Source organism: Rhamphochromis longiceps, linkage group LG3 (genome assembly GCF_057381845.1).
Source record: "Rhamphochromis longiceps isolate RC_006_pf linkage group LG3, R_longiceps_female_GT1.1, whole genome shotgun sequence".
In the NCBI taxonomy this organism is placed as follows: domain Eukaryota; kingdom Metazoa; phylum Chordata; class Actinopteri; order Cichliformes; family Cichlidae; genus Rhamphochromis; species Rhamphochromis longiceps.
This window is the reverse complement of record NC_140559.1, coordinates 27,153,480-27,171,456: the sequence shown is the minus strand read 5'-3', so window position 1 is coordinate 27,171,456 and position 17,977 is coordinate 27,153,480. Positions and strand designations below refer to the sequence as shown.

General features: G+C 40.6%; 1 protein-coding gene across 1 annotated transcript in view; it reads right to left on the bottom strand.

Annotated features, from left to right (window-relative positions):
* LOC146673743 (uncharacterized) overlaps nt 1-17,977 on the bottom strand; it is an 88,269-nt gene that overhangs the window by 24,384 nt on the left and 45,908 nt on the right. The window contains exons 16-18 of the mRNA XM_085401009.1: nt 5,065-5,139; nt 4,742-4,798; nt 2,601-2,673 (exon numbers count right to left, since the gene is read on the bottom strand). Coding sequence (XP_085257135.1) covers nt 2,601-2,673; nt 4,742-4,798; nt 5,065-5,139 — 205 coding nt within the window. The remainder of the gene's footprint in view (nt 1-2,600; nt 2,674-4,741; nt 4,799-5,064; nt 5,140-17,977) is intronic.

Below are 17,977 nucleotides of genomic sequence, written 5' to 3'. Positions count from 1 at the left end.
TTTCAATATGTCACATATTGACAGTTGCTCACCGATGCCAATGACATAATTACCCAGCTACATTTCCGAAAGAATGCAAAAGCATTGACATATATAGATTTTGGTAGCCCGACTGGAAAAATCGCTAGCCCCGGGACGTTGGGCTAGCGATATTGCGAGCCCTGTATCTGATTGAGGAATCACTCATCTTTGGAAAAGAGAGTTTATTACAGAGAAATGTCTCTTTCCAAAATAAAAGCTATACTATACGCTTCTTCTGGGCTATATTCTCAGCAGCATATTAAACATATCAGGTCCCCATAAGGAGAATCATGTGCTAACGGCTGTCTAAATGACTCGGGTAAAGTTTGTAGCATGCTTGTTGTTTTTGTCTTTGCACTAGGATGATGTCGGCGTAAATGTGCAGTCATATTCGTTCTGTTCCCACTAGTGCTTTCAGGTTAATCTCGTTGAAATGACCTTAACGCCACAACACGGCAAATCTCCGTTAACGAGCTACCCCTGATAGCCCTGTGCATGGGGCTAGACGGCCAACACGTTAACGAGCTAACTGCGCTAACACACTAGCTCCCACCCATGTTAATTGAGCATTGCGTGGCACATCCAACATACTGTTTTACTTTAGTCCATGACGCGCTTACCTTCAGGGTCATACGTCACATGAAAACCAAAATAATTCCAAACGCCAGATCTGAATGAGGGTGGGGGAGGTTCAATTTGACATGTTGCAAGGAGAGCTTAACTTCTGTCTCGCTAGCTTGCCCTGTGCTCTTCCTTCTGACTATGCTGTCTGTGTTGAGCGCTCAGTGGATCTGCGCTCGACAGTGCAGCCTAGGCAGAGTAGTCGAACGCAGATTAACTGAGCGCTCAACACAGACAGCATCGTCAGAAGGAAAGTTGATAAAATAAATTACAAATGTTGTATTGTTCATACATATGCGTACCAAACCGAAAGCACTGTATCGAACGGTTCAATATCGATACGAATATCGTTGCACCCCTAGTGGACAGGTGTCTTTTATACAGATGATGAGTTCAAACAGGTGCCATTCATACAGGTAACGAGTGGGGGACAGAAAAGCGTCTTACAGAAGACGTTACAGGTCTGTGAGAGCCAGAGATTTTCCATGTTTGAGGTGACCAAATACTTATTTTCCACCCTGATTTACGGATAAATTCTTTACAAATCCTACCATGTGGATTCATGGATTTTTTTTTCACATTCTGTCTCTCACAGTTGAAGTGTACCTCTGGTGCAAATTACTGACCTCTGTCATCATTTTAAGTGGGGGAACTTGCACAATCGGTGGCTGACTAAATACTTTTTTGCCCCACTGTAATGGTAAATGGTAAATGGCCTGTATTTATATAGCGCCTTACTAGTCCCTAAGGACCCCAAAGCGCTTTACATATCCAGTCATCCACCCATTCACACACACAATCACACACTGATGATGGCAAGCTACATTGTAGCCACAGCCACCCTGGGGCGCACTGACAGAGGCGAGGCTGCCGAACACTGGCGCCACCGGGCCCTCTGACCACCACCAGTAGGCAACGGGTGAAGTGTCTTGCCCAAGGACACAACGACCGAGACTGTCCAAGCCGGGGCTCGAACCGGCAACCTTCCGATTACAAGGCGAACTCCCAACTCTTGAGCCACGATCGCACTGTAGCATGATACCAGCCATTTGGCTGGAAGGCGGGTTTTAAAGGTAGAAAGGTAGAAGCCTGGCAGTGCCAGTGTTAACAACATTAAGTGTTTTTATTTATTTTTTTACTTATATATAAGGAGCCCCATTAGCTTCCACAACAGTGATTGCTAATTGCTGTATTTCATATGATACAATGTGTTGTGTTTAACAGTGATGCTTTCTTTATAAATAAAAAGAAGCCAAAGTGTAATATAGTTTGTACTGGAAGCCAAAAACGTTTATTATCTATTCGATCGTGCATTAATAACATCTTATTTAGAAGGTGCATTTCCTAACCACAGCTATGGTCTGTCTCATTTTCTTGATGACAGAGTCTCTATGCTGAGAGGTGGTGATTTATAGTAACACCAATTAGTTTAATCTGGGTGACCTGTTCTTATACTGATCCAGCTTTGGAGAGAATTCATTGTGGACTGTTGACTAAACATAGTCTACTTCCAGTTAACATAGATTTAGGTTTAGATTAACTAGAATCATGTTATTTTTACTCATCCAGTAAAACACGTTCAGCAAGTCTTGTTGTAATAAGCTGGACAATTCGAAGTTGTCACTAGATGAATTAAACATGGTGGAAACATCGATGTAGATTACAAGATGAGATTTGCCCAAGACATACGGCAGATCGTTCATGAAAACTGAATAGAGAAGTGGAACGAGGCAGCTGCCTTGGGATGGACCACAGTTCATATTGCAGCTATCTGAGAAATAATCATTATAATAAACCTTTTGGCTTCTTTCAGAGTTGTGTTTGGTTAATGACACAGAAACTGCTGCTGGACAAAACTGCAGGAATATAAGTGCACAGGTCTGTGATCATTGGGAGGATGACAGCATCACATATGTCCATGTTTACCTCTGTCTGCTGAGAGATGCTTTCACTGAGCTTTGAGTCCATTGTAGAAAATGTTTTCTTCAGCTTCTGAATGAATCCATCCTTCTCCTTCTCAGAGTTTATCATCTGTCAGAAAGAAAGACAGATGTTGATATTTCTGCAGTGCTTTGTTGATAAAAGTGACAAAATCACTGAAGCTTCACACTGTGAGCAACATGTTTTGTGGTGATCAGTGATGGACATTAGACCAACTGTAAAAAATTGGATGCGGTTGTTCGCACTAAACCAAAACAACCAGATCTTCCCTCATGCGGCTACCCCACTGGAGCCAGCTGGAGGCCTGCCAAGGTCACACAAATCTCCCATGATAACAGCACTGCTGTTGGAACTCCTTGTCCTCATCCTTGAAGGCCACCTGAGACGACTGAAGACTGTTGACTTTCTCTGAAGAGACACTTTCTTCACATGTGACAGCCTCTTTTTAAAGGGACCAAAGGGAAGTGGACAAGTGACTCAAAGGCTATTTGATGGATAGGTGTGGACAATTCCTCAGGTATGACATCATCAATTAAACAGATGAAAGCCCCCACCACCACCAGTTTAAAAAACAAACAAACTAAATATTCATTCCTATTCCTGTGGTAGATTTCTACATATATGACTAAGAAAATACTCAGATTTGATGGGAGACTTTTTTCTATTTTTCTGTTCAGCATTCAGTGTTTTATCCTCTTTTACCTAAAGAATGAGTGAAGATTTAAGACAAAAAATATAAACTGTGTTCATAATGAAGAGAAAAACTGTATTCATACAATTGCCATAAGGAGATGTTAATATTTATAAGTGCAAGTAGCTCATGTTGTATTGGTCCCTTTGCAAAGGTTTGAACTTTCTTTTCATAAATCTCAGAAATCAGTTTTACAGTCAAATTATTTTCAACAGAGAAACGTTCTGTTAACACAGCTGGTTTGGGCTGATCGCCAGAGGGCAGATGTTAACAACATTGTGGGCGGCATAAGTGACGACTTACTGGGAATGAATTCACAGTAGACACTGGATGAGATTAAGGTGAACAATATGGGGAGCTTAAAGTCCAAAACAGAAGTTTTATATTAACTAGTTCAAATCTCCAGTTTATGAAAACCAAACATGGTGAAATATTGCACTCCAAAAGACCCCGGGCTTCTGAAAAAACAACCCGGGCTTAAGCCCAGTAAGTAGCTCTGTCCCAGAATTCATAGCGCGGCCCTGCTCAGTTTCCAACAATGTCGGCAGCTAGTCAGTTTTAATATTACTCTTATTATTCTTTCTGGGTCACAAAATAAACGTTTAACATATTTTCAGGCGAGAATGTAGCTGTGTAAACCTCAAATATCTGCTCAGTTTATCAAGACACCACATATTTTCAAAAGCGCTCCGACGTTTTCGGAGACGTCTGTTACCCACTAGCTTGGTAGTTCGATAGTTAGCCGGGGTGCAAGGCTCACTAGAGCCGGTGAGAACACCGGCCTCCCGGCAAATCGTTTTCAAACCCACCGCCGTCTTTCGCTACTCAGGTTAAATATATATAAGTCACTTAGATAACTTAAAAATGTTATTGTTGGGCTTTTTTTTGGCAGTTCTATCATATGTTCTTTAGTTCTTCATATGAGCCTGTGGGCCATTCTTTGTAGAGCAGGGGTGGGGCCTGTAGACTTGTGAAATGGGACGGTCTGGCCTCCATTGCGCTGCCCAGGTTGCCTAGCAACCATGATACTAACAACTGGAAACGTTTCATACAGCTTTGTTTCACAGAAATGAATGAGAACATATTTTTTTCATTTGTTTGTTTGTTTTTACATGAGCTCTGCGTGATTTAAAGTATCTGAGGCTGAGACCACAGGACTGTAAAACATGATTGTTGGGCTTCATTTCTGTACTGAACAGTCATTTTAAGATTAGTTAGTAAATAACAAGTAGCTAATGTTGTTCATGAGGCTAAAGTCATCTAACTTTGGTAATGTAACTATAATATGGCAAATATTATATTTATTATATTAATCATTATTAGTTATTTCAGCAGTGAGTGTGAACTCTGCGTCAAATACTGAGCTTCAGTAAAGATTCAAGTTGCAGTTATTTATATTTCCTATCACCTGCACTTTTATTCTACAAATTCAGTCAACAAATTCATAATGTTTATGGAAACACAAACCTCACGACTTCTGCCCTCCAGCACATCCTTCAGGTTCTCTGCTGCTTGTTTCACCCCCTGGAGTTTTTTACATTTAAGACACAATAATGAAACAAATATAAGGGAGCTGATGTAGCATGATGTTAACAACATTAAGTGTTGTGGGATGACATCAACAATCTTGCAGTGGTAGGATTTCAAAGTTGTGTTTGGTTAATGACACAGAAACTGCTGCTGGACAAAACTGCAGAAATATAAGTGCACAGGTCTGTGATCATTGGGAGGATGACAGCATCACATGTGTCCATGTTTACCTCTGTGTGCTGAGAGATGCTTTCACTGACCTTTAATTCCAGTGTAGGAAATGTCTGCAGCACCTTCTGAATGAATTTATCCAGGTCCATCTCAGATTTGATCGTCTGTCAGAAAGAAAGACAGACAGATTTTGATGTTTCTGCAGCGCTTTGTTTATAAAAGTGACAAAATTATTGAACCTTCACACTGTGAGCAACATGTTTTAACCATTGTGTGTTCTTATTCAATCTGATTGGTGCAGTTATTTTAATGATTAATATAATTATGGTCACAAACTCACTAAACTAAAGTCAATTTAATAGCACTTCCTTTAAATATAACAAATGAGAGTTGGTGCTACTCTGCTTCAGGTTATGACCTTGAAAAATAATTGCAGACTGATGCCTGAAAAAAATCTTTATTATTTCTGTCAATGTGAATTTTATAGAATAATTAAAGATTTAAACAGAACCACAGCTTTTACAAGGATACTTTAGTACACAGGTGAAACCAGATATTTACATACACTTCATAAAAAAAATTTTCTTTACTGTCAAAGATCAAACTGTTTTTTGTTCGGTTTTAGATCAATAAATATTAACATTTTTAAAAAAAATTTGTATTTGTGTAATGTCAGTATAAAGACAAAGAACATGTTTTTTTTCATTACTTTCATGCACTAAGTTTATTGTGTCTTTATCTAACAAGACTTCAGGAATACAACTGTGGACTTCCACATGTGCGGCTCATCTACTGGTGCAATTTCCAGATAACTGAAGGTCCCACATTCATCAGTTCAGACAATAATACACAAGTATAAAAACATGGGAACGTACAACCATCAAACCGCTTGGGAAGGAGACGGATTCTGAGTCCCAAAGAGGAAAATGTTTGTGTGAAATGTGCAAAACAAACCCAGGACAACAGGAAAAGACCTTGTGAAGATGTTGACTGACACTAGAAAAACAGCGTCACCATCCACAGTAAAATGAGTCCTTTACCACAGCGGTCCCCAACCTTTTTTGCGCCACGGACCGGTTTATGCCCAAAAATATTTTCATGGACTGGCCTTTAAGGTGTCGCGGATAAATACAACAAAATAAAACTAGTACCGGTACCGAAAAAAAGAAGATTTATTCATAAAGATCCAGGAAAACAGAGTTAACGATAAAAACGATAACAAAATAACACTGGAAACTGATAAAATCCCTGAAAACTATACATTTCACACCTGAGCCTCAACTCTCGCGGCCCGGCACCAAACGACTCACGGACCGGTACCGGTCCGAGATCCGGGGTTGGGGACCGCTGCTGTACCATGAGCTGAAAGGTTACTCTGGAGGAGAAAGTCATCACTTCAAAACCATCATAAAAAAGTCAGACTACAGTTTGCAACATGGGGACGAAAGTCTTAATCTTTGGCGACATGTCCTGAGGTCTGACCAAACAAAAACTGAACTGTAATGATAAACTGTATATTCGAGGAAAAAGGAGGAAGCTTTGAAGCCTCAGAACATCATCCCAACTGTGAAGTGTGGGGGCGACAGCATCATGTTGTGGAGCTGTTTTGCTGCAGAAGGGACTGTTGCATTTCACAAAATAGATGGCACGTACATGTTTAGGCAACATCTGAAGACATCAGCCACAACGTTGAAGCTTGGGTGTAAACTGGTCTTCTGAATGGTCAATAACCCCAAACATACCTGGAAATTAGTTATAAAGTGTTTTAAAGACAGCAAAGTCAGGGTGTCAGAGTGGCCATCACAAAGCCCTGATCTCAGTCCCAGAGAAAATTTGTGGGCAGCACTGAAAAGGTGAGTGACAGCAAGAAGGCCTACAAACCCGACCCAGTTAGACCAGTTCCGTCTCTCAGTGAGCCCAGATTCAAGAAAACTGTTGAGAAAGTTTGTGGAAGGAAATCTGAAACGTTTGGCTGAAGTGAAACAGTTTGACAGTAATTCTACTAAATACTAAGAAGTGCATGTACTGTATGCTTCTGACTCTGATGAAAGTAATAAAAAACCCACAACAAATATCTTTCTCTATTCGGACATTTCACAAATACAAAAATATGTTAATATTTATTGATCTGAACAAAAATGTTTACTCTGATTTGATGTTTGACAGTAAAGAAAATTTTTTTTTTTCCTGAAGTGTCTGTAAATATCTGGTTTCAGCTGTATCTTTAATAAAATGAACATGTGCAATATTCTCACTCCTGTCTTTGTCTCTTCACACACAGTTAATCACATCAAACGTAACAAGAAACAGAAGCTTTAAATCTCACTTCCAGTTTCACTATTTGATCCGGTGTGTGATAAGGTCAATATTTAATAAGGAATAAGTTCAAATTTCAACAGCACAAAATGCTGTCAGTTTAAAAAAAAAATTTAAAAATCAAACTTTCTACTTTACTGTGGAGCAGGTTTTACAGTGTTTCGTCCTCTTTTACCCTCGTTGTGCTTTTGGTATGTGGCTAAAGTTTGTTAAACAAAAAATGAGTGAAGGTTCTACATCCTGCTTCCTACAACTGAACAGATAAAGACTGTATCCACACGATGGCCATAAAGGAGCAACATGTTCTTATCCCAAAGCGTAACATATCGACACTGTGACAAATCGTCGGTATGTTGCGCTTTCGCCCACTCAACATGTCTGTATGTTACACGTTTGGAAACATGAGAACCGTGTGGAATGAATCTACACATGTACATTTATTTTACTTTCTCATCGCTTTGAAAAACACTGTCTGACACGATTAAGGCTGTGGTTCGAGTTAGGCCTGGAATAAACAGCTGGATCATGTCTTACCACCAGGAGCGTATCATAGGGACACTGAAGGTTTGTTGTAGAACGTGTTGGGATTAAGAGATTCTTTTATTGCTACCATATAATTTGCCTTATGAAGAATGTATTAATAACATGTTTCACAGTATCATTTATCAGTAATATTTCCTACAGGGTTTATATTGCATTGAATATGTCTGTCATCACATTGACCTTTCTATTCTTACAGGTTGAGTTCATTTTATACACAATGCATAAATGTGCTTGGTTAGAGTTGATGTTCCATTCTAGAAGGTTTTAAGCTTCACTGGTGAGAGTGTCCAGATGATACATGCGGAGGGGAAATGAGAACATAGCAGGTTAATTGCATGCATGCTTACAATACACATATTAATCTAGTAGCAGGTCTGAGTGGAGGCCTAAGCGTCTTCTACTTCAGTTTGAGACTGGCTGCAAAGTACTCTACTTAGTGATTAATGATGAGGGTCGATTATTAGCTCTTAGAGATGCTAAGACCTGAAGTTATTACCTTAAAAGGCAAGTAATGTAGAAAGGAGAAGTTATATGTCGGTGTAAGGTTATTAGAAGTGTACGTGATGTACCCTTGTTTGTACGGGTTGAACTTTTGCCCGTCTGTCACCATGTATTTTTGAACTGTATTGACGTAGGTGTGATATTTTATCCTATAAAACCAGAACCCAGTGTATTCTTGTCAGAGCAACACATTCCGTATGCTGATGGTTGGTTGTTCTCCTGTGATAATAAAACTCATCGTTTGATTGCACTTTTCCGGAGCCTCCGTCGTTTGTTGTCTGGTCTAAAGTTGATCGATTTCACAGTATTTGGTGGAGGATGCGGGCAACTGAAGATCAGTAGAACGAGGTTCAGGTGTTTGTTGTCGGCGGAGGTTGAGGCCGGATCAGTGGATCAGACGGCAGACGTCACGGTGATCAATTTGACTATTGGGCCCACAGAAAAAAAGGTAAGGCACAAACCTCTTAAACAGAAATTGTGCTCTATTGGAATATAATTCTAAAACAAGTAGTCAAGTGGTCATCCGTTGATCTCTGTTTTGAGTTTTGTTTAAAATAGAAATCTTTATTTGCAACGAAAGTGAAACTTGAGAGAATTGTTGCATTCACGGTTGACTAGGAAAAAGCAGTACTGAGCTAAAAGTAACTTGAGACGTCGTTGTTGAAGAAATAGAGAAGAGAGACTGATTTGTGTAAGGAATAAAAGGATTAAGAAGTGTCTAAAGTCACGGAACCGAAGGATTCCACCCCCGGGAAAGACGTTTCCTGGGTATTAAACTAGGGGTGGGGCCCCGCTGAGACTTTGTGGCCTCAGATATAGCCCTGGTGATCGCAGAGGATCATCTTGAGAGACACTTAATAAATACATGTTTTAAGAGTAAATGCCGGACAGAAGCTCTGAGGAATTGTGACATGTGTTGAGAATAAATACCGGACAAGAAGTCCGAGGAGTTGACATATGATTTAACAGACTCAAGCCAGCCGTGAGCTTGAGGGGCACAGTAAATTGAGTTTGAAGCAAGTCTTGGTTTATGTGTTGAAGTAATTTTGATAATAATGCTGCAGGGGCTGTAGTAGTTGCATCCGTACCTAGAGAAAGGCATGCTCATTTCGGGATTGTGCCAAATTGAATATTCACGTACAGGGGATCTTCTTTACATGAAATGTATATGTTGTGGTGAAACGGAAGAAACGCCTTATGGTTTTACAGTGGCTGCAGAAATAAGACGGTCAGACTTACCTAGCTTTTTGTTCCGGTGTTTCCTTATATTTAGGTGCTTGGTAATATATAGTGGGAGACCCGGAGAAGATCCGCGTGAGGCAGAGCGGGCGTTTTCTTCCTTCTGCGAGCGTGCATTTGATGAGTTTGAAATTCAGTATTATTGGACAGGGTAGATTACGCGTTCCCGCATCAGAGAACGATTAGTAGCGTCTGAGGGGAGCTCCGCCGCTCCATATCCGGATCAGCTGTAGAGATGGCACGATACCACTTTTTTATGTCCGATACCGATACCGATATCATAAATTTGGATATCTGCCGATACCGATATGAATCCGATATAGTGTTTTTTAATCAACAAAACTGTTTTTTAAAATATCTTGCTGCATTTTGCAAGTCTGCAAGTTCATACTCAAGTTTAAAACAACAACTACACTAAAGCTATTCTGTTATACCTGTATACAAAAAAAATATTTCATAGTTCAGCAATACTGATCAATCTAATAAACTTAAACCTACACCATCCTCCCTATTCTGGTATTTTAAAGAGTACTTAGCGTAAATATTAAGCAACCTAACTAATAGGGTTCCAACTCCCAGCAACAACAAAAATAAATAAATAAAAAATAGGGAACCACCCCTCACGCTCCACCTCATGATGCTTAATCGACGTAATCAACCTTAATTTGATGCAGTGTGGAAAAAATACACAGAAATCAATTATTTTTCAAGAAATATTAAATAGATTCAACATCTTTCTTCAACAAAATTGCAGACTGCACAGATGGTACCTTCCCAAAGTAAAAAGTACTATAGCTTACTAGGGTATATATATTAGACTTAATAGGCACTATATACAGTAATTGACTTCTATTCATTTTACATCAAATTAAAACTTTGGGTGTCAGATAATTATTTATTAAAAGCTCGACATTTTAAATGAGAATAAGAAAGAAAAGTATGTCTTTGTGCCCCCTTTTCCCTGTTCATGCCCTATCGGCCCCCCTGGCTAAACTTTGCTAGATCCGCCCCTGCACAGTTACCAGCCGTCAGCTACGTAGAAAAAGATCCTGGTGTAGAAAGTAATATTAAATAAATTCTAACAACAGCTTATCAAGCTTAAACGTGCTGCTGTTGTTCAGCCGCTGGTTTGCTCTTTCTGGTGCAAAGTGGACCAAAAACAAACAAGAGAGACGGACTCGCGACAGAAAAGCCGATCAGCTGATCAGTTTCACGACTGAAGTAGCAGCCGGAGAGCGAGAGGCAGTCGCTTGTTAAGCTTAACGCAGGAATGCTTTACAAACATTCAGAGATGGACTTACACACTTGCTTTACTTCTCTCGGGGATAACTTTGTCGGAGATGAAATGCCAGGTTGCTAGCGAAGCTCCAAATGCTATCCAGACCACGACAGGTCCCGCATGCCACAGCCACTGCTCCGACGTGCTAACGTTCTGAGGCGAGTTACGGTGTGTTGCAAGTTTTGTGAGGTGCTTTCGTGATATTTAATGGATCGGATTACATTTTTTATTTTTCTCCGATATCCGATCCAGTAATTTAGGTCAGTATCGGACCGATACGTAATATCGGATCGGTCCATCTCTAATCAGCTGTGATCCACGAGTTAAAGTTGAAAACAGTGACGTAAGAAACCGTCTGAAGTAATTAAAGTGCTGCTGGCTGCAGGCTGGGTGAGAGGCTTTGAAGTCTCTTTTCCTTTCTCTTTTCGGGTTGAGAAAGTGCGTAGTTAATATTTGGGTGCGGCCACTTCCCCTTTTAAGTTTAACGGAACAGGCACGTTGATCAACCAGAAACGTGTAGTAATAAATGAAGGAGTGAGTGCACAGTGAATGGAGGAAAGGTTCCCCTATCAGACGTTTGATTCTAGGACATTAACTGGTTTTACCTTCACTATTTTGCTGACACCTGTCACTCATGGGGAGCTTGGAGAGGTGTTAGTGGAGGTGTTTGTTTGTTGTGAAACATCAGATAGAGAGTTTGATTTTTCTAGAGCAGAGATTTTAACCGAACCAGAGTTTCCCAGCTTTCTGGCTGATTGTGTAGAACTACGTGAAGGCTTAGCCCAAGTTCTGGCACAGCACAGTTAGTTAGAAGAGTGAGAGTTTCCACAGTGGGTTGGCCCGCACTTCCTCTTTTTACTGAGGATCGGTCTACAAGTTGCATGAAGTATAAAAGCTCTGTGCTTGGTTTTTAGAGCAAGAGTTGCAGCTGGTGTGGTGTGTTTATTTTGTAGCGCTGATAATTGTGGCTGTTTTGAGAATTTATGAAGCAAATGTTGTTCTGACCCAGTGCTGGTTATATCAAGCAGGGTACGAAAAGAGGAAGTGACTGCTCGGGCTGCCACAGCGCTTCTGACGGAAGGAGGAAGTGACTGTTCGGTGGCTGCAGGACATCTGATAAAGAAATAGGGAAGTCGCCTCAAGGAGGAGTCATATAGCAGCCATTTTGGGGAAATCTCAGAGGAACCAAAATGAAGAGCTCAACTATGACATCTAGTGAACCAACGCTATATAAGCCACTAAATGATCAGCTGGAGGAGCTGAGCAAAGCCATCCACATGTCTTGTCCAAGAACAACTAAAGCAGCAGATAAAGAATTCAAAGCTGTAAGGAAATATGTGGAGAAATTATGTGCTGCCCAACAAAAACTTTGCAGGACAGACACCCTCTATACTTGATCTTCAAAGAGGAAGTCCGACAGAAAACACCTGGTGCTGTCAGGATGTTTAAGTGACACAGAAGTTCAGAAAATCGAGTCAGAAATGGTTCTGTGGCTCTTGGTAAACTGATTTTGAAGGAAAATCAGTCTTTATTGTGCTGAAGTAACAGATCCGGCGCGGTCTGATGGGAAGAATCAGCTGTACAATTCTGAGTGTGCAGCTTTGTTGATATTAACAGATCCGACGTGGTCTGAGGAAGAAATAAATCGGTGAATGGTTGATATACCTACATGAATTTTGGTGGATCCGCTGAGGTCCAGAAAAATAATCAAGGCAGACTGTGTTGGTTTGGATGTTGATAAATGATCCAGGAAGGATTGCCCTGGGTCTGGGTCTGTGTGTTGTTCAGTAACAACATGCGCAGTGAAAGTTGGGTGCTCTTCCTTACTCTTTTAGTTTCAAAACACGAAGGGTGTTTGTATCACTTTAAGGTTGGATTAAGAATTACTGTGTGAGGAACGGTTTCACTTTTGACTAGGGAGATAACATGCTTACTTTTGGGTCTATGAGAATTGAATTACAGTGAGAAGGGGATCTTCTGAATGCGCAGGCTGTTTGCTACTGTGAGACAGTGGAGAGAACTTACGAAGTTACCTTCTTTCACCAAGTAAGAGTGGAAGATCTCGTAACATTCTGGTGGAGATGCCGGGGTAAAAAGAGTGAGCTCAGACAAGGAAGTCTGAGAAAAGGACACCTTGAGTTGAGCAAGGTGTTTAACTGACTCAAGATTCAGAGAATCGAGTCAGCTGTGATCTTGAGTTCTAATGGTAAATTGATTTTAAAGGAAAATCAATGTTTACTATGATGAAGTAATTCTGAAGATATTACTAGATGTGCTGTGATACAAGTGAAGATTAAGTTGTGTACATGAGGATACACAATTGTGTCGATATTGCTGGATCGGCTGCGGTCCATTTGATAAGTGAATGCTGATAAGAAACTGTTTTAAATCCTCACTGGCGGCGATGAGATACATGTGCTGAAGATTACTGGACCCGGCGAGGTCCATTTGATGAAGTTCTTGGGCAGATAAATGACAAACAGTTCTTCAAGTGTGTGGAGAATTTAAAAAAGAAAAAACTGAACTTGCAGGTTTTCTGTACTGTGTGGACTCATATCAGAATTATAAGTCCAAAGGTTATGCCCTGGAGGCCAAGAGTTGTGTATAGAGAAGAACATAACTTAGAAAAGGACATTTAAGGTCACATTTTGTCTAAGATGGGGAGAATTGTCCCATATGTGTTTATTTCTCTTCTCTTTTAAGAGGACGGACGCAGTTACTGAGTGTTGTCTACTTCCTCTTTCTGATTCTTGAAAGCATGTTTGATAAAATACTCTTAGGAAAGCGTATTTTGAGTGATTCTAAGTGTGTGAATGCTGTGAGTACTCGATTTGAATGATTCTGTGTGATTTGTACAAAATAATAAATAACTAATAATAACTCATAGGCGAGTGTGTGAACAGAGGAAGTCTGAGAGAGCCAGTGTGTGCGTAGGCAAACTGCAGAGTGTGTGCGTGAAAGAGGGGGTATTGTTTTTACATCAAGATTTAGTAGAACTAAAGTAGAACGTCACAAACAAACAGATAAAGAAAAAAGTAAAATAAAGAGAGAAAATAACTGACAATTACATTAATGAATAGAAAACACACATACACAAAGTGCCATATGTGAAATTATTCTAGGAAAGAATCAGAAGTGAGATAGTTTAATATAAGATGCAATGAAGGAAGCAGCTTACACTCCTGTAATTTCCAGAGCCAGTGTGTCCCCTCCCCTCATAGCACCCCTGCTCACTTGGCCCCCGCATCAGGCGAGTATGGAAGGCTGGATAGCCCATGACGGGTAAGATCCCACCTCGAAACCCTGGGACAACCTAAGGCAGGCACAGTCACGAGTACTCGGCCTCAGTCCCTGTGAGCTCAGACTCACTGGTGAGATGAAGTGAAGAAGACGGGACTTCAAGGGTAAAGCCGCTGGGCTGAGGCAGAGGGGGAAAGGTCATTAACAATGACCAGTGATGAGCCAAAGAGAGAAAACACTCCTTCTCTTTCTGGTTGAATTGTTCACAGCGCCATGTCTCCATAAACCTGACAAGTGGAGCCCTAACTTCTGGCTGAGGACAAGGAATGCTGTTATTTAAGGTGGGAAATCAGAATTTGGGTTAGCAAATTTGGGAAGGAGAAAACTGACTGTTTAAGTGGAAAATTGTGAAGGAGTCTGAAACACTGCAAAGCAACACATGCAAAATCACACACACAAACAGAAAATGCATTAACCTTACAAAGACAAGACAAGCTCATGATGATTAATGCATAGACATTGATTAAACCTGGCTTAGAACACAAACATACGCAATGAAGAACAGCACGCTATTTGTATGAATGATAGAATGGTGTGAATGTTTAATAAAATACATTTGAGTTTGAAGTTGAGGAATAACTCAAAGAAGCTTTATGACAGAGGGAGTGAGTTATGGGAAAACGAAGAGGTGATTAAAGTAGTTTAAAAAAGTGACTTAGGAGTGCCCTGGTACTGAGTGATCAACAGTAGTGATCACTGTAGAAAGAAATAAAATAATTTAATAAGGTGGTAATGTTTGAACATGTATTTCTCTTGTCACGGCAACTTCTTGAGAGATGACTCAGTATGCAAAGTAGTTGAATGACTCGGGACAGGAAAAGAAAAAGAGGAACTTGGGTTTCCTGTCTGACTGTGTGAGTGAAGCTTGCACTGGAGGAGACACTGTGACTGTGGCGGTTAACAACACTTTCTGTGTATTGAGCAGGTGAAATTATGTCAGTTGACTTCGGAGTGACAGGACCCTGAAGAACTTGTGGTAAAATGTTCTGTGTTTAGGATTTTTGAGGTTGTTGTTGTAGTGATGGATTGATTCGGTCAGTTTGCTTTGGAATGTTCTTGTTGTTTTAATATAGGGAGTTTGATTAACCATGGACATGTCTGAGAGGGGCCCATTATTTTTGTAACAGTGCACTTAGAGAAAACCTGTCAGGTGATTTTGTTTTGTGCTTTGATGAGCTAATAATCAGCTCTCTTTTTTCTCATTTTTGTTCTAAGCAGGCCTGCAACAGTGAATAACAGCGCTGAAAATTCTCGGGAGAGCAAATATAAGGTGGGCTTTCCAGATTTCAACTGGCTGAGGAGAAGCCTACCTGTGATCAGGTCTAAGTCCCTGTCTAAAAGGATTGTAGCGATTTAATCCAGTCCAAAAGCATAAAGAACTATTTTACTGTGACAAAATGAAACAAATGAATGAGCTCATTTTGCTGAGGGTGGAGAATCTGATCACTTGCGCGGGAGGCTCCACTATTAGCAAATATATGGTGTGAATTCAGGTGAGTGAATGTGTGACTGGATGAAGGTGGGGATGAATAAATATGGACAAACAATTTGCTTTTACCAGAGAAAATTTCTGTTTTATTGACTGGGGTTAGATTATGGTATTATAGTATATTGTTGGGAGAATGCCAAATGCTAAAGGGGAAACGTTTTTTTGATGTAACTCATGTTACTATTAATTGAAGAAACACATGACTGATAACTGTTCTGTTTTAAGTTTATTTTTATGACATAGATTTATTTTTAGGATAAAGGGGAGAGATTATAAATAGAAATGATTTTTATACATATTGCATTTTGTGCCTTTAAAGGAGTTGTGGCTCAATTCGTCTCTTGAGGGTCACGAGCCTTTGGCTAGCGCTATGATTAGCCAATCTACTGTGAGGATGATATGAGTTATTAAAGGATTGCACACGCTTACAGACACAGAGTCCAGAAACACACATGACAGTATTAATTCCAGGCAAAAGGCCTCAAATTCATTTAGCTTTTAACTGAACTTAAAGAAGGACCAAAGGAAGGAAAGCATATGTTTTGATTAAGTCTGATAAACTAGAATTAGAAGGTATTGTTACATTAAAATGAGCAAAATGAAATAAAAAGGCTAAACCAAAAACAGGTTATAACATAGGAAATGTGAGGTTTTAAAATGAAGTTAGTGTTAACACACAGGAGTTGTTTCTAGGCAGCATTTAGCTATGATGAAATGTATGCAGGAGTAATTGCTCATATGCTTAAACTTAATTGATTAAAGTGGTTGTTTTCTTTTGGATCTTTTAGTAGAATAGGCATCTATAATGATTTTCTTGTTAAAAAAGGTGACTTAAGATTAGAGTGAAGGCACTTGCAGCAGCGACAGTTTGTGTACAGGATGTTGATGATCAGATAAGGGAAAATAGAGCGAGCAACCGGACGTGAAAGCAGCGCTTTAAGAGTTTTAAAGTGATGAGTAATGCTGAAGAATATATATAAATACAAGTCTATAAGTCAAGAACATAATTAGGATCAGGCCTCTGATTACAGAGTCCCAAATAGGATAAGTTAGTGTCGCGCTGACCTAGTAGGTGTGGCTGTTATTCCTCTCTTCCTCCTCCTGCCCACTACCTGTTCGGTGCTGCTGCTTGCGCATGGCCGCTGTTTAGACCTTGGGTGCAATCAACAACTAAGCGCGGCCTGGTGTGCGCCGCCCTGCCAGGTGAGCCACATTAGAGCAATCAAGGGTGGGCGTGCCTAGTAGACCTTAAAATGCATGCAGCAGTCATTTGACCCGTGTGCAACATACTGAGAGGACAGCAAACAAAGTACGATCCACTTTTCCACTGTGAGGAAGACTTTGAACAAGACGGGCTATCGGTTCTTTACCTGCTGCTACCTACCTATCTACCTGGTCAAAATAAAGTTGAGTGAAATTCAAAGTCTGGTCTTTGTCAAGTGTGGGCACCTCACAGTCAGAGAACACTTGACAGTAAAAAACCGGCCTGGCCAGTAGAGAAACCGGCCTTGACCAGTGAAGACTCCACAAAGACGGAGAAGACTCCACCTGGGGGCCTGGAGGAAATCGCAACTTGCGAACACTTGACAGTTAGGGAGGTGCAGGAAAAGGTGTTTTGTTTCCTTTGCAGAAGATCTCGGCGACCACAAGAGAGGGACTGAGAAAACCTAATCTTACGCATGGAGTGTTCTCGAGTGGGAGCTGGTGTTTATTACTGGACCAATTGGATGACATGAGGTTGTCTGATTTGCTGAGCCAGAGGATGGCTAGAGAGGGTCAGAGCGAGGACACAATGTATTGCGACCTCTGGTGTTCCAGAGGTCGAGAGAGGGAGTGTGGAGCAGGGAAATTATTTTACTGCTATTGGTAAATAATCATCATCATTACTATTGCATTAATAATATAATCTGCAGCATTGATATTGCATTCAGAGGTTTAAACAGTGTGTGTCTTTCAGAAAGACTAAGTTGCAGAGAGTGCATTAATGAAAGCAGAGTCTAAGTTATTCTGAGGAGCAGGTTAGACGAGGCTATTTGATGAGCCTCTGGTCTGGTGAAAGGTCAGAAGTGCAACGGGTGAGATGAGAGAGCATTTGAGGACGACATATACACACACACACTCAGTTAGAGAGAATCATTTATAGGTGAGAGGTTAGTTATGTTTACCTGGTGTGAATACGTATGAATGGATGTGTGTAAATGGACGGTGACTGGACGGACGAGGTGAACTAAGGTTGGACCAACTGGACACTGAGGTTTCACGCCTTACGAGCTGCTGACGGGGAGACAGTTTCCAGCACCCTGGACGGTGGTCCCGGTGGAGCAGCCCAGGACAA